Source organism: Topomyia yanbarensis, chromosome 3 (genome assembly GCF_030247195.1).
Source record: "Topomyia yanbarensis strain Yona2022 chromosome 3, ASM3024719v1, whole genome shotgun sequence".
NCBI classification, from domain to species: domain Eukaryota; kingdom Metazoa; phylum Arthropoda; class Insecta; order Diptera; family Culicidae; genus Topomyia; species Topomyia yanbarensis.
In genome coordinates this window covers 26,860,128-26,880,963 of record NC_080672.1, presented here as the reverse complement: position 1 = coordinate 26,880,963, position 20,836 = coordinate 26,860,128, and the positions used below count along the sequence as shown (strand labels likewise).

The following is a 20,836-nucleotide window of genomic DNA, read 5'->3' as shown; positions in this document are numbered from 1 at the left end:
ACCTCCCTCGGTGTTTGCGGTATACAATTGTTTGCATTCCAAGATCTTAATCTGTTCAAGAGAGGGGTCCTTAAAGCAGCCAACCCCGTGCTCCAACAGTTCTTCGCATTTCAGGCCCGGTTCGGACACTACACCATCGATTTCACAGGCCACACAAGGCACGTACGCTTTAAATTCCCGCGTAAAGCGCTCACAGCAAGCAATCGCGTTTGCCTGGCCGAGATCATTCACTAGAACACGTATCTTGTTTGCCCGAACACGTGTTATCTGAGCTACAACCGGGTAATTAGCAGTCAGATCTCGAGAAAGTTTTAATATATTAACCGGTTTCTCTCCGGTCCGAAAATATACCACCCATGGCCCAGAGGAACCTTCTGGGTACTGCTTTATACGAGTATTAGGGGGATCAGGGACTTCCATGATTACATCAGATGGTATTTCGCCCTCGGCCATTTAAGCACGAGGGCAGAGCGTTATATAAACAGGAATGTGTCTTAGTATTTGATTACAAGGTAGAGTAAAAGTAGGGAAAAGGAAAGAAAGCAAACGAGGAAAAAAAATAAAGCAAAACTTATCTGCAAACAACGTCGATTGTTCCGCACCAGCGAAAACAATGTACTGGATTTACTGTCGGCACCAGCAGAACGGCAGCTAACGAACGAACAAAGGATGACCTTGATTCACTAAAATTTACACACCGAACACCACTGTGAAATATAACGATCCGTTCCGTTCAAAGGTTGGGAGACGTATGACTTTAGTTTACTTGATACCGATAATGCTATATATGTATAATAGATCGTCACAATTTTTTTTTTTTTTTTGAATACCACTCAATCGAAAGGTGATTGACTCCGTAAGACTCATTCCAAAAACTCGGACACATTAGGCAATCATAGTTCCTTTTGAGATGTGAATCCAGGAAATACCGATGCTCTTTCCTTATCTCAAAAATGACACTTGACATTCTATAACAGCACCAATAATAGTTTTTGGGGAAATAAAATTGAGGGGACATGGTAATTTCTTTTTCCTAGGTGGTGCACTGGACTCGGAGGTTACTATTGACTTTTGTCATCTATGTTCAGGTTTATTTACTGTTCATGAAATCGATTCTGACATGATTGGTGTAAATTTTATAATTTCAATTCTTCAGAATTGTTTCATAACGCTGATAAGGGTTACATGGTTAACTAAAGAATATATCCTCTGGATGGGAGATTTTTATTCCAGTTACTAACGCGGAGCTGCTAAAACTAATTAATGCAGTAAGTCAACGGAGCCGTCCAAATCCTAATAATCGCCATCTCTCCCTGAGTGGATATGTTGTCTCTGGACAGTCGACAAGGTTGACTAGCAGGATCCGACTAAAATCATAAATCTTTCTGTTCAGGATTTGTGGCTCGGTGCATGAAATTAGAGGGAAGCAATCACGAATGAGCTGCAATCGGATGTATTACAATTTTGGGTTTTTCGTTGTTTATGCCACTTTCCAACCATCGGAAATGAAAATAATGGACTCTGTTAGTAGTACGTAACGACGCAAACTGATTCGTCCACCAGCCATGTACAGGTCCCAATATATTTCCTTCTCTGTATTGTATAGCCCTTTGAGGAGATCCTCCGTTTGCTCAAAACAGCTAAATACTAGCTAGGAATGGTAAAAGAATCAAATCTGTAGCGGACCCATGTTTAAAATTTGTGATCATTTCGTGTGTTCGTTTGGTGCGCCATATTGACGGCTCTGACCGAGATATTTATGCATGTCATACATACTCCAAAATTAAATACAACATTGCTGAACATAGAAGAAATTTATCAATTCCATGCAGTACAACAAAAGATGCAAACGTTCCAGGGCGTATACAAATTTTCTTCCGATATTTTGAAAAGGGCCCCCTATATTAAAAGGTAAAGGTTAGTCATGACAAAATATTTTTGTTCAAATGTTTTGTTCATGATTTGATTTTTTGAAGAGGGATGATAATTTAATAAGTTTCCCTTTTCGAATATTTCATTTCCGATGAATGAACGCGCTCGAATAGTCTAACATATGCTATTTATAGTTTCTTTAATAATATGTCAATTAATACAAAGTATTAAAATACAATGTGCACTTTTAGTGTGAAATAAATGTTTGAAAACTTTTCTAACGGTCAGGTGTAGTTTTAACAACCTTAAAGAAGTTGTCCAACATTAAAAAGCACATCTTTTGATGTAATAGATTGGTGATTAAATCTTCTAGAAGTCTTCAGCAAAGTTGTTGATAATATTAATTAAAACAACCTTGTTGAAGATATGAATGCAGTATATCGATATATAAAACGATATTTAACAAATTTTCTTACAGCCAGTTCATCTCTATAATTTATTTAACTGTAAGCTTTAGAGACTACAGTAATATCAGAATAATCTGTTTCAATGGTTTTCTTTCACATATCGTCGATGTTGTGCTATCTTATGACAAGCGCCATTTTGCACATTTCGAGAAAAACGAATTGTAAAGCTTGAGATTGAATACCTTGAAACTTATAAATGGTAGAAACAGTTCAGAGAAGACAAATGTGTTGCCAAATATGCTATATTTCCAATTTAAAACTAAAGCTGTATTTTTCTCAAAATTTGTTTGTTTTTATTTTGAAAATGTTTATGCTATTGTATTTCTCAGATATTTTTACTCAGAAAAACTACTAAAAGATTAATATAACTTGAACCAATCCCAAGACACAGTCATTGGAAGCAAAAAGCTCACAATTTAGCAGCACGTTTATCGCTATATTCAGTTTAGTTACTGAGCAGAATGTCCATATTCAAAAAAAGCCATTTTATAGAGATTTTTCAAACTAGTAATGTGGCATATCTTACTCAGTTTACACCAAAATGGCGCTTGTCATAAGATAGCACAACGGCGACGATATAGTTTAATATATTTAGATAATTTGAATAAACGGAGTATTCATGTCTTCAACAAAATTAGTAATGGAATGTCTTCAATAAAGTTTTTATTTTGATTATAGAGGCTTTAACTTTAGGGTTTATCGGCTCTTTTTTCAGGTTAGAAAAATTTATAACTTTACGTACGGGTTGGGAATAAAACCCAGGTGAGCTGCATACAATGCAATCGACTGGACAACTACTCTATGCCCGCTGGCGCAATTAAAGCCATGATTATTGCATAGAGTGGAAAAGAAAGCACCTTCTGCCACGGAATTTTAGTTCCAATAATTTTGCATTTCCTGTTCCAAAGCATTCAATCGTTTTCGAGGTTAATTTTAATTTTCAATTATGTTGTGTTTTGTATAGGATTACCTCAATAAAAATTTTGTACAAAAAGAGGAAATATTACAAAGCCGTTATTTCTTTTCCTTCTGAGTAGATGGAACAAGAATGAACCTCAAAGCGAGGGTCGCGCTTGGAATCAATAGAGGGACGTGGCCCAATTCGGACCTCCAGGTGATTCTTAGCTATGGTAATATTATGAAAAGCGCATATATCATTTTTATGACTCTCATGTAGCTCTGTTCTATCTCACAATATTTTGCGGTTCTCAGTTTTCGTGTGCGTGCGCTAGGGGCAAATGTTGTTTCGGAGCGATTTTTACCTGTATAATGTGTAAGCCGAAAAACAAGATTTTTGTTGACAACAACAATTAATTAAATCAAGTGCATTATCGTGGTTTTGGATCTGCCGGACCATATCTTTCAGGAAACAATATATATTTGTGAATTGGTTGACACGTTCCATAAACCCTTACTAGGTTCGAATTGGCCCAGTTCCCGCCTACTATAGCAAATGATTTCAAGGGCGGCAAAACTCGGCGATATAGAATGTTCATTGAAAGAGAATATGTGGTTAGGTGTCAACTCTGTCCAGTTCCATCACAACTGAAATGTGAACTACAGAGTGACTCATAATGAGGTTTTTTTTTTCAAATTAGAAGAAAACAAATAATTAAATCGCAAAATCTTTAGTTTCGCTCGAAACAACATTCTTTGCCATTTATTGTTTGTAAACTTTTTTTTAATTGTTGACTATAGCAGCGCGTGAGGTAATCCATGTGAGTGGTCCAATTTTTGAAGACGCATTCGAGCATTTCAATTCCAATGCTTCAATCGTTGTAGGATCTTCCACATAGACTTTTAACTTCACATAGTCCCATAGAAAAAAAGACTATAGGTGTGATATCGCCCAATCTAGGCGACTAACTGACAGGTCCAGGGGGAATTAAACGTTCACCCAATTTCTCACCTTCTCCAGAATCATTCCACTCTTACATTACTTGTGTGGCACGTGGCGCCATCTTATTGGAATCAAATGTTGTCAAGACTTCAAGACTTCAAGTTCAGTAACTAGTCTATTAACATATCGGTGAAAAGGTTGCTTTTACGTCTTTTAAACATTAAATTTTTGATATTTGTTGATGGAGTAACGCGAATAACTTATAAAAAGAGCATAATAACGCGAATTAATTGTTTTTGAAGTAGCAAAATTTCAAATATCTCGAAAACTATCGCATTTTGGAAGATTTTTGTTAAATGCATTTTGATTTTAAATGGTGCTTAGAATTATATTCTGTAATAGAATTACAATTTTGTATGTCTAGTAGTATGAAATTTAAAAACATGTACGAAGTTATTGTTAGGAAAACTTTTTTACCGATTTTTTCTCCATCATTCAAAATGTTTCTTTTCTCTTTAGGTTTTTGGTAACAAAATATAAAAAAATTAAAAAATGGGTTTTTTCGCAATTTAAATTTTTATCATAAATTTTTGTTTTTTTCAAAAATGACACAACATTTTTTTCAGTGTATATTTTTTCAGACAGAAGTATTCATTCCCTGTAACTCGTTCTCAGATAGTTTTGCTGTATAAAATATAGTAATCGAACAAAAAATTTTTGAAATTCATACACGTAGAAACGTTTACGCCCTTTTGAAAAGTTGCTCTTGAGTCAAAATAATCTTATTACCTGTGGAAAATATTTAGTCTTGCATGACGGTGAAACGTGTAAAGTTTCATTTGAATCTAAGATGGTCGGTCTTGATTTTAAAGATTTTCGGACGGATCTTCGTGGAATTCCTCTTTTGTAAATTATGTCATGGTGCTGCATATGATAAACCAAGTTATTGAGAACGGTGTCAAATCGATTTTTCGCGATCACTCCAGGGCACCGCCGCTATGTTTCCAATGACGAAATAGTAAGGCTTGCTCTTGCTCATATAATAACAAATTTTAACATCTATTGGCGCAGAATACCTTCGACGTTAACAAGTTCCGTACTATTCTAATAAGACATAAGGTATAAGACATAAGAAATTTTGCGCTTCGCTCACGAAAACCACTTTAACATGACATGACGGAATGCAAAGATTTTTTATGTAGTTTGAACAACGTTCCAATTGTGGACGCTACTCCCGCCCTACTTCATCATTACTTCTTGGCCAGGGTACCAGGGCTCATTCTCAAACAACGTCATAGAACTATGAAGCTCATATTACCACGTGTCAATTCTATGAGATGATTATTTCCTTTGATTCTAGCCTTCAAACGTCTTGTCATCTTTCCAATTGTCTTTCCAGTCTCTGTTTGGAAATCTTGAACGGAAGCACGTATCTTTTTTGTGATATTACGCTTTAGCATACCTTAAGGTGTCCGGGATTTAAATTGTTTTTCGGGAATTCTGGGTATGACATAGTCACTTGTCAATAAATTTTTGGATAAGATGCATGAATAATGTCACCTAGTGGCCGAATCTATAACCATCTTGTTTCTCCATACATACTTAATTGTTGGCTTACTTGGGTCACATTTGTAATAGTCTTGGGTTGGCATGGACAACCATCCTACCAAACATCTGCTTAAACCTGTTAAATGATAGGGGCCGCTTAGTTCAATAGTGCCCGGGGGCCTCGAGTCGTATTAAGACGGTGCCGTGCTTTCAGCTCGACAGTAACCGAAATAACCAAGACAAAACCTCTAGCTTTTGGGATGTCCATATTTTTAGTCGTTGTGTTCTGTAAAGTGTCTTGGTTTATCTGCCTTATTTTGAATGTGTAAATTGGTTTGTATTTTCATTGAATAGGTGGCGCTGCGATTCAAACTTTCGCATCCTAGAGGTTTGCTGTCTTCGGCAAAGTTTTAGAACGTTCATCGAACGTTCTCGAAGATAGTTACGCTTTATACCATCAAGCAACTTTTTGAGAAAACTGACTTTTAAAATCATGATATTTATTCAGTGTTTTGGCTCATATTTTACTTCTAATGTGCCGCAAGCTCGCAAAGTCTTCCACAATTAACGTAAATTATCAGTTCTGTTAGAAGCGTAAAGTTATAGGAGATAAATTTAACGAAAATGATGAAGAAAATGGTACAAGAAACGTGAATTTCAGCGCAATTAACTTTGTTGCCTTGCATTGTGACGATGATTTTGGCGGATTGCACACTGACTTCATCATGTTTTTCCGCAGATTGCCTAAAAAGACTTGTCTAATAAATAGTGACTGCTGAGCTATTTTATGACAAACGCCATTTTGGAGTGAACTGAGTTAGGTATACTAGGTTACTGAAATTCAAAATCTCTACAAAGTGGCGTTTCCAGAATTTTTAAAGTTTGCTGAATTACTGAGATATAACATGACAAGCGCCTATTTCTTGATAGATCAAGTTGTGCTATCTTGTTGACAACAAAAAAAAACCAGACAACAATCCTAGCATCAAGTGCCCATTGAAGCCAAAAACCCAACAGATGTCTCTGATAACATAAGTAATTCTTATGCAGATCAACTATAAACATTAGCTAGGTTCTTTTCTTGGGACCAATACTTTTTCTACCATATTTCTTTTTCTGGGTATAGTTAGCTTGTACTTTCAAGATAATTGAACAAATTTTCTTTTGAGATTTCCACTAATTTTAGAAAGTATGCCGAAAGGTAACGATGAATTATGCAAGAAGAGTATTGTTTTCGTCTGGTCGCCTGTAAACAATAACATAGTTTGATATATATTGTCTCTAAATCGTTAATGAAACCAACTTTTATTTATTGTTTTTCCCGAACAAAGGAGGAAAATTGTGAAAATTTTGTATTCCATTACCGTCATTCGGTAACCTGATACTGCTGCTATCGCATGGAATAGAATAGTAACATTGGGCATAGTGATTTGTAACGCATAATTTTACGAATTATTTATGATTCTTTTTTATTTAAAATCTTCTGTGCACATTTGTGACGCGTTATATGTACATATTTTATTATCAATACACACTTATGACACGTAAGCGAGCGACTTTGGTTTACATTTTAAGCAAAAACTGTCAATTAAGTCAACCGATCTTTGCATAAACCATCAGCAGTATGATAGCCAATGGGTTTCCAACAGTATAGATTACATGTCACTGTCAAAAAAAACCTTAATTACTATGGTTATAAAGATTATTTCTTCGGAAATCCGATTATTAATTGATTACTTGATTACTGTGAAATTCCTCGATTACTTAGAATCAGAGCGATTTCCTGTTTGAAATACTGCAGATTATTTAATTATTTTCAGCGCAAACTGCCCAAGTTTAGCAAATTTATCTCAATTTTATTAGATAAACCATTCATACATTCTTATTGTGCTGGATTATTTTCATTACAAGAACCACAACACTTGTGAACTGGCAAAAAAAGATCCAAAACGACGATTCAAATAAATAGAAAGCTGTTGTTTGCTTGTTTTTCACATCATTTCTTATACACAAACTTTAACAATTTTTATAAAATTGAAAACGTCATTGGAATTTCTGTTGCTTGAAAATGACATCAGTCTTTTAAGATATGAAAGCGGCGTTTGATTCAGTTGCTATGAAGGTGCGTTCAGAAAAGGTTCATCAGTATAGTATTTCACCGATATTAAATAACTTATTGTCTGCAAAGCGCAATACATATTTCGCATGACGATTTAGCTACATGGATGTATCTCTTATACCTCTTGTACAATTTGCAGATGATGAAGTGGTCTCTGTTGCAGGATCCAAAGGCATCGATCTGCAAGGTACTTTGAACAATTGTTTACTTGAACTTATCAACTGGGTATCGAGCTTTCCACAAAGAAAACAAAGCTATACGCATTTTCAAGGAAGCGTGAGCCAGCACAACTATTATTCTATTAATGGGTCAAACTATCGCTCCAGTCTTCACTGTAAAATATCTTGTGATCTGACTCGACTTGAAAGCCACATTGGAACTCTGATATATGAGTGACAACATAGGATCAATTTTATCCATACAATAGCCTCAATTTAGTGTATCCTTAGGATTGTTGACACCCTGCTCATAGACCATTACTTCATCGTTACAGATAGTCTAGGTTCAATAGAAACCATCCGTTCAACGAAGCGTGGAAAGTACTCTTTGTATTTTCTGGAAAAGATTACTTTAGTTTGGGTCCCTCCCAATCGCTCCATTCTGCGTAATGAGAAGACACACCCTCTAGTTAAGATGAGCGCATTGGAAGGTGCTAACTCACTTCAACAAATATTACATCTATTTTTATAGTCAAAGGACACTCAAAGTCTCGTGGAGCAGTAGACTTATGGGATTTTCGATTGATGTACACCGGTGTGGTGGAGTGCACTGGTTTTGCACTTTCTAGCAGAAGTGTCAATGGAACATACACAGTTTTCTGCACTTCTGCTAGAAAGTGCAAAAATGGTGCAGTTCCAGTGCACTCAACTACACCGGTGACAATCAATCGAAAATCCCATTAGGAAGGTGGGTAGATTCTACCATTCCAAAAGTGTTGACGAAACTCTGGTTGAGGGGGAGAGATATGGGTTTTGATTTAATTCGGGTGATGCCCATGTCAAGTCATTATACGTTGTATGCGCATTTCCGGCATAATGGGCTTGTGGAGTACAGCCTTTGAGCATGTGGCAACGGGTTATCACGACATCTAACATGTTGTCTGGTCATGCGACGAGTATTGTGGTGCGAGATTTCAATTAAACGATATCTTTTGGGATCTGCTGACGATATATGTCCAAAATTTCTACTCTTTTTTCTATCATTCTCTGATTTCTGCTGTGAGAGTATCAGAAAAACCTAATGTTGCACTATTGCAAACCGAGTGCTAATAATAGCCTGGAGGTCTGGTCAAGAATAAAAGGCCAGCCGAGTGATCTTCTGTGCGCCATAGTGGTGCAAGTTTCTGTTCATCTTCTCACTGTCATCGTTGTGCGCTAGAATACGTCTTACTAAAAATGCTAAAATGGATTCAATCCTCAAAAATGTTCCTAATTTCCTTCATTATCCTTAATGAAATTCTGTTATTACCTTAGGTCTTAAGAAATTCAATTAATAGCTGTTGTAGAAGAATTTTTCCGCAAAAGTTATTTTTTACTCAAATTGTTGTAGAATTTTCTTACTTCTGATTAACTGGACAGTCACAGTTCACCGTTACTCATACATATCCATTCCAAAGCCGAAATAACAATGGTTTTGTGTCCCCAGTTTCCTTGTCAATAACAGTATCGCTTCTCAACACATCTTGCAGCGAAGGCAATATTGAGAACGCTTTTTGTTGCTTACTGCCAACGAGGAGCGTTACTTCTAGGACTAAACGAGCGAACCACCGCACTGTGGGACCAATCCAAAAAAGGTGGGACAAAACCTATTTGAGACCTTAGATGTCATTTTAGAGCCAGTCTTTTTTAACATAAAATGTGTTTATATTATTTTTAATGTATATGCGTTATTAGCTATTATCAATTATCAATTTTACGCGCACCTACAAACATGCAGAACACATTGAGTTGATCAATAACGGTTACAATATGGAAAAGTGAAAAAATAAAAATAAATTTTGAAGTTAAACTGTCAATGAACAACGATTTCGGCCCAAAAAATAAATCTACAGTTTGTATATGGTATTTTCAACAAAATTGTTCCAAATACAATATTTGACAACTTTCCTGGTGTGGGTGTAGCGTAGTTGGTAAATCGATTGCCTTGTACGCAGCGCACCTGGGTTCGAGTCCCAACCCCGCACATAGGGTTAGAAATTTTTCATAAGAGATTTTTCTAACCCGGAGAGGCGAATGACCTTAAGGTTAAAACCTCTATAATCTAAAAAAAAACGTTGCTGAACACCTATCCATTTAAACAAAATTTTATTTTTTTAGTTCTGGATTTCTACTTTAGATTAACCAATAAGGTTAGTTCTACAAATTCATAAAAGTAGATCAATATCATTTTGAGGCCCGAGATATTATAGAACCTAGGTGTCTTTGAAAAAATATTCACAATATAATTCAATCATTTCTATTGTTTTAGACAGTCTTCCCAAATGAACATCGAACATTATGTTCGCTCGAGTTCTGTGCTCATCTTATACCCACATTTCGTGTGCAAATGCGAACGCGCTAATGCGTACCAAAACACGTGCACGTGTTCGTTTGCACATCCGAACCCCAGGTACGTACGCGGTGTTCGTACACACAGGATCTTGACACTAGTTTTCTCTTTCTCTCACTCATCATCACTAGCGTTGACTCATTCTGTTTTGTGCTTGTCTTTCTTGTGTACGCACACGGTGTACGTACACGGTGTTTAAACCTAAGCTTGCACATCGTTCGCTTGGGTTCGGTGTTCGATGCAAACCTGTACACAAAGGCAATGCATGTTTGAGGTTGAACGCGTGCACGAAATTTTGTACACGGGTGCAAACTTGTCGATGTTCATGGGAATACTGGTTTTAGATGGTTGAGGACAAAGTTGTATAATATTGAATTTCATACTGTAGATTTATTTTTTAAGCCAAAATCGTAGTTCTTTGGCAGTTCAATTACAAAATTTGTATTTTTCTTAACTTTTCCATGTTGTAACCGTAATTGATCAACTCACGTGCGTGTAAAATATAAGATTTCGGTAATAGCTAATAATGTATATAAATTGAAAATAATATAAACACAGTTCATGTTATAAACCGTCGTACATGAATGGTCATCCAAACAGTGCGTTTCCTGTTTCTGTATAGTATTTAATTTATTCTAGGAATAATAGAATATCGGAATAGCCAAAGTTTGGCTGCACAAAAGTGCCCAAAAGAACAAAAAATTCTGATGAAAATAGATCAAATTTATATGAAAAATAGTTTCAGACGCCAAAATTTTAATTTTACGTTATTAGTTCCTTCAACTAAAATTTGTATTTTAGGGATACCTGCAAGTTTGTAGAACCTTGTTAATTAATCAATTAAGGTTTTTAGCATAGAAAAGTCGAAAAACTGACTTTTAGGTAATATTTACAAAAAACAACAATTTTGCCCCAAAAATGAGGTCTGATGTCTGTGATATCTTATAAGAAGTTATTCAAAACATAATATTCTATAACTTTGTCGAAGACATCGACCCACTAAAAAAAATATTGAAAAAATATTTTTGGTCGGGTACTCTACTTTAGTCCAACCAAAAAATATTCTATTTAAAAAGTTGCAGAATAATATTGTGAACATAGCCTACGAAGAAATGCTGGCTCTAAAATGACATCTAAGGCCTCAAATAGGTGTTGTCGCACCTTTTTTGGATTGGTCCCACTGTGCACCGGCGGCAAAATGCTTATGGCTTCTACGATATTCAAACGTAAACTAGAGAATTTTTACTGTAGACAGTTGGTTTTACATGTCCCAAAGATACTTCATCGTCAAATGGTTACAATAAAATAAAATTTATGCGCGATAGTTGAACGGTAGACCAGGCTGCTTTTACAAAATCATTTTTATCGTAATTTATGAAATCAAACTTAATATGTAAATTTAGCCGTAATTATAAGCAGAATTTTAGTAAAATGACACGCTAACGAATAGTCTTACGGCAACACCGCGATTATGTCACGGACATTACCCACCCCTAGTTTTTTGTTCCCCTAATCGCCTACATAGCCCGTGTCTTCAGCAAAGTTGTTCATAGGGAAATGGCCGTGTGGATGATAGTTATCATCAGTGGAATATCTGGAAAAATATGTATGTTCTAGTATAGCAATCCAATTTCAAAAAATTTTACCATTGTTTTGGTAAACTTGGCCCGCCGCTTATCGCAGCGGTTATGATTTTCGATGCCGTCCACAGTTTGATACAAATTAATTAATCAAAGTTATTCATATTCAATTTGTTTCTCTAGCGATGTTTGCCATTGTTCAAAAAAAATTCTACAAAGAGAAATAATATTTTTGTGCCTCGTAATTTTGTATTTATTTTGAGGTATTTGTCAATATGAACAACTTCCACAAATTGGGCAATACTTTGTGGTTCAGGTAGTGGTATTGGATACTGTGGATTTGAATTTATTTCCGTGAATGAACTTTCCTCAACGGTTTCTGAGCAGGGTAGCTCGTAATGTGCTGTCTTTTTACAGAACTGCCACGTAATAGTATTATCGCATTATGTTTTGTGCTGCAGGATCCACTAACATTCCCACCGCAGAAATATCATTTGAAATACAGGAAAGTACTTCCTACATGTATCCTTCGTAATGGATTCCATTTCTTTTAGATGCGGCATAAATCTTTTAAAAGACAATGTTTAACTGCCATCGTTTTGTCCATCATCAACATAAATAGGGATCGGTTTACAGCGTTGTCAAACACAACTAAGTGTTTTGAGTTGAACGCTATCAGCACAGAATGAACTCGATAAAACCGACTACGGTAAGCCAAAGCTCCATCTCCACCTTCAGCAAATGTTCCACATCACGAATGCTCGAAAAGTCCGTAAATGGATTGTCACCGAATATGACCGGAACACCACTTCTTGCTGCTGCGACTCACTCATCATGGCAGCTCACCACGGCAAGAATTAAAGTAACAGTTACTTTTGTTCTTTGGACAAGGCACACAATATTAAAATAATTGATTTTGTCGTTCGATTTTTCTTTAATGCACTATTGAAAACTTTCTCTCTTTCTCTACGTGACGTGACTGCACGGCAGGAAATTAAATCAGATGCAAATTAAAATGATCAAAACTGTTGAAGGTTGTGAAAATACAAGGTCACGACTCAACATGTCAGAGAATTTCATCAGAGCAGCACTAGTTTGAGCATCTGGCTAAAATGTCGAAACTCTTGGGGTTTTTTGTGTCTTAGGTACGCCAAATCTGGCAACCGAATCTAAATTTTCCCATCGTTTATATGTATGAGAATATTGATTGTAGCGCTGTTACATAGAACAACGTGTTCTACAATGCAAAATAAATCTACCGATTTGTTAAGCGTTATCACCACTGAATGCCTGACATGGTAGAATTAGATAAAAGCGATCTAGCCTAAACTCAATTTTCACATTCAGCAAATGTGTCACATCACGAATGCCCAGTCTGATGCGGAAGACCGGAAGTCAATAACCATCGCATATGGCCTTTGGACTTCTTGCTTCTAGGACTCACGCATTTCGGCAGATCACTACGGCATGAATCAAAGTAAGAGTTTCTTTTGTTCTTCAGACAGTGCAAACAATATAACTTTGTAGCTGTTTTTGTCGTTCGCTTCGCACTGACTCGGGCAGATGCAGAAATCATACTGGATATTGTGACCGTTGGTGGTTAGAAATAGTGATCTTCTTCAACATTTTCTCATTAATTCGTTCAAACCAAGCAAAATACATGTTTTTACCCCTCAATTTATTTTTGAAAATTTAGGGGCTTGATAGCCCCAAAGCCCCGCGCTGACTACGTGCCTGCTGAGATTTCATTTTGTCATGTCACAGCTTCTTGCATATCTTATTCCTTCCTATAAAATCTTAATTTTATTTATCAGGAAGCTGAAATGGCTATATTTTAAAATTAAAGAAATATGCACTTTTCGTTTGAAACTAGAATTAACCCTTAAATGCGCAATATTGTTTTAAAATAACATCCTGAAAATCACCTAAAAATGACTAAAGACATTGTTCCAATTCCCAAGCTTAATCGATAGGTAAGACACACTGATGGGTTACGTCTGAAACATAATCAGAAGTGAAGAGAAATACACTCAAGACATCCATACAAACAAATACTCAACGGTATAAACAAATCTTTAAAAAATTGTTTTCCTAAAAAAGACATTTTGATGGACTCTAAACATTTATCCTGGTTTGGTTTTGTCAAAGATTCAAAACCGGACAAAACCGAACCTGGACAAGTTTAAAAATTCATTGAACTCTAAGGAGAACATACCAATACTACATTTAACCCTTTCATGCCTAACCTTTTTCCAGCGCTTATAGGGTTTCTAAGCTACCTTTCCTTAAGACTTTTGGGATCAAGAAACACGAAAAGCTTGTTTTGACCAACATGGGAGCTTATATCGCTGTGATAGAAGCAGGACAATTTTTACCTTCCGATTCTCAAAACAATTCTAGAATATTTACAATGGTTCAAATGCATGAAAAATTTGGTCCAAAACAGTCTAAATGGATGGGTTTTATCAGTTTTGTGAAATAATGCAAGATAAAAAAGATATATTTCATTTATCACTGCAAACTGAAAACCAGGGTTGGCGGAATGTGTGGGTAGTATGGGTAGTACTACCCACTCGAAAATTACCGAGGGGGGAATTACCCACTCGAAAGTTTGGAACAAATCAAAACCTGAGATTAACCACGAATGTGTCTTTTTTTTCCACAAAATTTTTGCGTTGGAAATCATCGATGTAAAACAATTGCATTATCAGATACAAATTTTGCTATACAATTTAAATTTCTTGAGAATAATTAGGATTTGTTAGAAATTTGGAATTATTTATATTTATACTCATGGAAATACATTTTGACACATCTACATCTTAAAACAATGAGTTCAGATCGATAGACAAAAAATATTAATATACAATTTTATTCAGACTATGGGATGCAGCTAGAAAATTTTTTAAGGACAATATAAACAATTTGTAATTTTTTAACATGAATAATGGTTTGATTAAAAATTGAAGCAATGAGAAACAATCACTAGACAATCAGTAGACTTTGTATAAGGAAGGTAAAAGATCGTTGATCCCAACATCAGCAGTAGAGTCCGTATCAGAGAATAATGACAACGAAAAAAAGAAATTAAACTTGTAGCTTTGTGGCAAACGGAAGATCACTATCAGGACATCATGAACCGGATCGCCAACTGGCCTCCTTGGATTCGCTTGGAACTCTTGGGATCACATTTGCAGGTTGCACCTGTTAGTAAGTCAACCAAAAGAGTAGATATAAATAAATTTGGAGGATAGCCAGCATATCTCGGACTAGAACCAGGCCGAAGGGACAACTAGAAAAATTCGTGTAAATTTACGTCTCTTGACCATGACTATACGAGCATCAAAAGTGCGAGTCACATAATTTTACTCCACATATGGTGTTTGTTTAAAATGTGTAATTTTGTAATGACACTGCGCTTGGAAAGTACAAATTTTAAGTAAAATTAAACAGAACACGGTTATATTTCGTCATTTCGGCAATTACGGTTTGTTAGATTGTGGTAAGTTTCGAAATACCTCAACGGTAAAATTTAGTTTTTTTTGTGTGTAGAACACTAGGTGCACGACCAGACAACATGTTTAATGTCGCGATAGCCGGCACCGCAAACGCAGAGAACGCTACAATGATTGGACATGATCGAGATGCCACCCGAAGGAAGTCACAAAGTTCATCCATCCTTTTCAACCAAGGTTGGTTGATGCTTTTGGGATTCCTAAACTTCCATTATCCCACAAAATTTGCCGATTTTCGAGCGTTTTCTAACTCTAGATTTAACTGAAAAATTCGTTAAAGCTGTGCGATGTTTCACAAATATTACCTTCAAAGTGTCACTTTTCTTATTACCCGGAATAGAACAATGCGAAAGAACTCAAACTAATATTTGTATCAGGCAATCAAGAACGATTTTATTATAAAGTATCTAGGAACGCCCATATTTTTTCCAGGAAAACTAGGAGTGCTTTCCATGCTCCATCGATCCATGCTCCTACTTGGAACTGTAACGATGTAGACATGGTCGTAGGTAAATATAAAACCATAAGTTTTGTGGGGAAAATGCTTAGCGCGAGTATCTTTGCTGTCAGATAAATATGTGTGTTTGAAGAACAATTATTACGTGTATATACATTATTATAATTCCATCGCAAAACGTCTATCATTTGAATGTGAATTTACGTGGAATGCTGTTGTCGCCGATAAAGAATTCTTAGTTCCGTGTATTCCGATCAAAGGTCGACTCGAGTACACGGCGTAGGGCCCAGCTGCTAGACGAAATATTTTTTCTCTTGTTAATCCGTTGACGAACCGGTGCCAATAACCGCGTTTTTCAGTTTTGTATTTGCGTTTCTAATGTCGCGTGTATTCGGAAAAATTTGGGCGATCTGACGTTCAAAAAGTCCTCATAGGACCTTTTCGTATACTGAGCACTCTCTACCGACAACGGAGTGGAAACCGTCCACGACTGTTCGCGCCAGGTATTCGTTTTGTCTGACCTTTAATCTCAGTGTAGAAAAACAAGCCAGTCAAAACATGCCACCGGAGGAATTTCTCATTTTGATTCGATTGTTTCGGATATAGTGGACGCGTAGCTCTTTCAATCAATGGGCACACTATTGAGGTAGAGTACAACGATAGATCTAACGCACTTGGCCGCGCTGGTAGGCATTCGTGTCATTTCTACTGTATTCAAGATGGTCATACTGAAATTGTCGCGAATATCATGCAGTAAGATAGATCGGTTATCAGCATGAAGACAAACCCAAGACATGCCGTGCTAGTTGAAATCTTCTCGAACCAGTTGACTTGCGATGTATATGGAAAGAATATTAATCTTTGCCTATGATTCGGGTTTAACAAGCGTCAACTTCAATACCTGGTACCGAGTAAAGGCTAATCCGATTGAAATAATAGCATGTTTTGATCCCCAAAACGCTTCTCAATATTGTTTTCGGCCATGGCGAATAATGCTAAAATTGGGGAAGATCTACGTCGGAAGTAAACCTAGAAAAATAATACGACTGAAATATAGAGACACTTCAAGTTTTGGATGTCCGATGTGGACATTCAGAGACCAGGAGCCAATGTCTTCATCCTCTCCGCATTTTCCACACCGTGCCTTATTTCTACAATGGGTTCTTCAGTTCATGCCCCGGGTTACAAAAAGGCGAACAAGCCGACGAGCCCTGTTGAAAAGAACAAATTTTACAAGAACAAATCCGGCGAAAGGCTCGAAATGAGGCTGATGGAAAATAAGTTTTCTAATACTCCTAGATTTTTACTGAACACAATTGCTTGCATACCAGAGTTTACACTGACTGAAGCACAGGGATCTGGAAGGAGCCACCCCCTATTTCGCAATCAAGGCCCTTCTCGGAGACTTCACCATCAATCTCTACTTCCCGGGCGGGTACGCAGACAAAATACTTTTGCATACACGGTCGAGTTTTGTTTAGTTAGATCACGCGATTTATCGACGACGTTAAATGGCTTGTCTTTGGTCCGGAAGTAGACCATCCGGGGGCCGGTTGTATTAGATATAATTTGTATCGAAAATGAGACTTAATGGTATTATTTTTGCCATCAGAGAAATATTCAAATCGACCTTCACTAAGCCTGAAAGATACTCATCGGCTCACACTCAGCTAGCTTCAAAGCACAGTCAGAAAAAAAACCGACTCTGAATAGTGGTGGGATATTTCGGTCGTAGTTGAATGATCCGGAAACTGATCTAGATCCGGGAGGTCCAAATTTGGGAACTGGTGCAGATCGGGAGCTGTGTTGGACCCGAAAACTGCCTAAAATTTTTCTTTCACTATCCAAGTTACCCTATAAAAAATCCGTAATTCCGCCCATTTCTGCCAAAATTGGTGCAGATTCCGGCTTGAATTTGGGTAGAAATCCGCCAAAACTCCGGCTAGTGTGACTCGATACTAATACTATTATAGAAATCGACCGAATTATTCTACATCGTCATACCACCCTTAACTACTTTTGCGGTAATATGAGTTTAATACAGCAATGCGCAATTGCGTTGTTTGTTACCAAAAAGGCAATAGAATCTTACCCAAAAATAATAAAAACATGCCAGTTGGATTTTGGGTGTAGTATTCAACAAACACATTTTCGCTGAGCCGTCGAACAAACAGCCTTGTTAACAAAGTGTTTCCAAATAGCCACCAGATATTAAATATAAGGGAATTTGCATTTTCACTTACACACGCCATATCTGAACTTTCGTCAGTAAGAGGAGAAATCACTTCGAATCTTACTACCAACTCGGGAAAAACGTGTTCCGCCGGTCCTGCTGAAAGCACTGGCAGCACTGCTCTAGAGGAATCCTATCAAAATAAAAGCGATAAGTTCAGTTCTACTGATTATATCTATAAATGGAAGATCTCAAATGAATGGTATTAGACCCATTTACCAGCCTCACCTATTTTTGTGAGTAAATCTTATTCAAAACGAAAGTTATAGCTATTTGAAAACGTTGTTGTTTATAACCAACATGGGCATGAAGAGATTAAAAACCAAAAGTAGAACAGCAACAACTTTGCGATAAAGATCCCCATAAACTTATGCCTAAAGCAAATAAGTGCGCTCATTTGGAAAATAGGAAAAAAATGAGCCAGTCTATATTCTTCACATTTAAAATAAAAGAAATTTTTAAGGCGCAAATCCCCGACTATGTACGGGGAACGTGCCATTTGAGCCAATATATTCTAATTCCTGACCCTACTACCGGCTTCTTTGTCTAGCGGTGCCGAAGTTTAAAGCACCATGATAAGATAAAATTGACAATCAACGAAGACGAAATACTGGTAAACAAGTTACGATCGGGAAAATCCACAAAAGCAACAAAATTTTATGATCAACCTGTGCCATAAAACTCCCGGATATAAACATATAAAATTTTGCACATGCTAAATTTCTAGGCAAAAAGCAATCTGAAAAACGGTCCTCCTTTTATCAAACTTTGCCCAGGTGGTCAAGAGAACTGCATTCCACTACCAGGAGGATTTTGAATCATCTGCTTTCGGATCCAAACTACCAAATATTTAACCATGAACCGGATTCGGGTCGTGATGAATGAGCTATCGTACTGATCGCATTTAGGGTGATTGAGCTTATTTTGATTTTATTCCATTTTGTTGGTCTACCCATTTGAATCAATTAGTTAGAGCAGCGTATGCCAAAACAGGTTGATGAAAATGGTGAAATTCGATTAAAATGTTTGCTTCGTTCACACACGATTATTTCTCTAATTTTGAAAAAGTTTAAAACAGGAACCCCAACCCTAGAAATAAGCCATCGAACCTTCTGGCAATAAATGCAAATTTGCAACTTTTCTCCGAAATGAAATTCTGGGATCTACGTCTGCCAGGTGGAAAACCAGTTTTGCGCGAACATAGAGCAGGATGCTCCAATCGCTTTGCTGTTCAAACTGGTCTGCCATTCTTTGCCGGTGACACTATGCTTCACAGCCTGAATCCGGTTTGAACATCTGGGCCAAAATCGGATGCCTGTCTGAAAACATAAATAGCCTCAAGGCAACTCACGGCTAGAGCAATTCGACCTCCAGCAAGCAATTCCGGCGAGGTTGAGCAAATGTTTCATGAATTCAACTGTCATCATTTTGATTTTGATATCTGTTTTCTATCGCCCAATCTAGGAGGCCATGGCACACTGCTGGGGGTTATCAACTCGTTCATCCACGTGTGCATGTACGCCTACTACATGCTGGCTGCGATGGGACCCAAAGTACAGCAGTACCTCTGGTGGAAACGCTACCTTACTGTGATGCAGATTGTAAGTGCTCCGTTCTTTGATCAGCGATTCATCTGAATGATACGACTTACTTCTGTCCTTCCAGATCCAGTTCATAATCGTGTTCTATCACACCGCGCAAGTGCAGTTCCAACCTACCTGCGGTTATCCGAAATCGATTGCCGCCCTGCTTACCCTGAATGCCGCACTGTTCATATACATGTTCAGCACTTTCTACGTTAGGAGTTATCTGCGGAAGTCGGACAGGAAGACGGCTGCCGTAGCCGCCGCAGCAGAAGTCAACAACAACCGAGCGGATTGTAAGCCAAAAGAAGTGCCAGAAGTGGACGATAGCCGACAACAGCAGCAGCAGCGAGTGGCAGCGGTTGGTGGTGATGCGAAGAAGGAGCTGTAAGCTTTCACATGACGATCGCTAGCGTGATGTTGGTTTGGATGGTGCTGTCACCAGTGGAGGTGACTACCAAACGATGAAAACTTGCGCTGGGATCTCTGTGATTGTTTTAAGCTTCTGTTCAGCTTCCTTGTTCATTGCCGACTCTTTTTTTAACTGTACATTTTAGGAGACGCTGAATCTTAGGCTATTGAATATATTTAGTTATGAAATACACTTTGTTCGTAAGGGTTTTTTTTTGAAGAAGCCTTGGATACTGCTCTTAAATGCATTTCTTGAGCGATTTTTCAAAACGTCATATCTGCAATGAGTTACTCTCTTTGTTTACTTTCTCTTTCGATTTTTACGGCGTCACTATAACACTTTTCACTTATTTTACAGTACAGATCGAAAGACGGTGGTTTTAACTAGCATATTATGCAAAGAGCTGAGGGATAAATGTTAAAGTGCCCGAATTATTAACAGAAGAGAAAGTAAACAAAGAGAGTAACTCATTGCAGATATGACGTTTTGAAAAAACGCTCAAGATTTGTGATTTCGAAGTTAGAAATTGACTCTCATGAACTCTTAACCCTAGAACGTTACACTGGGGTACAAATGCACCCCACGCCTTCTTTGGAGCCGTGCGAAGACGAGAATTCGGCATTTACTGACCTGGGACCCTAACCATAATTCAATTTGGAGCTG

The 20,836-nt window shown here is 37.2% G+C and overlaps 2 protein-coding genes across 13 annotated transcripts in view; one reads left to right on the top strand and one right to left on the bottom strand.

Annotated features, from left to right (window-relative positions):
- The window catches only part of LOC131693603 (elongation of very long chain fatty acids protein 7), a 134,126-nt gene extending 113,761 nt beyond the window's left edge, over positions 1-20,365 (top strand). For all 3 annotated transcript variants that reach the window (XM_058981535.1, XM_058981536.1, XM_058981537.1), the window contains exons 6-7: positions 19,643-19,779; positions 19,844-20,365. In XM_058981535.1, coding sequence (XP_058837518.1) covers positions 19,643-19,779; positions 19,844-20,152 — 446 coding nt within the window. In that variant the 3' untranslated portion in view covers positions 20,153-20,365. The remainder of the gene's footprint in view (positions 1-19,642; positions 19,780-19,843) is intronic.
- Positions 1-20,836, bottom strand: part of LOC131693600 (D-beta-hydroxybutyrate dehydrogenase, mitochondrial) — a 268,652-nt gene that overhangs the window by 215,935 nt on the left and 31,881 nt on the right. The gene's annotated exons all lie outside the window — the stretch shown is intronic.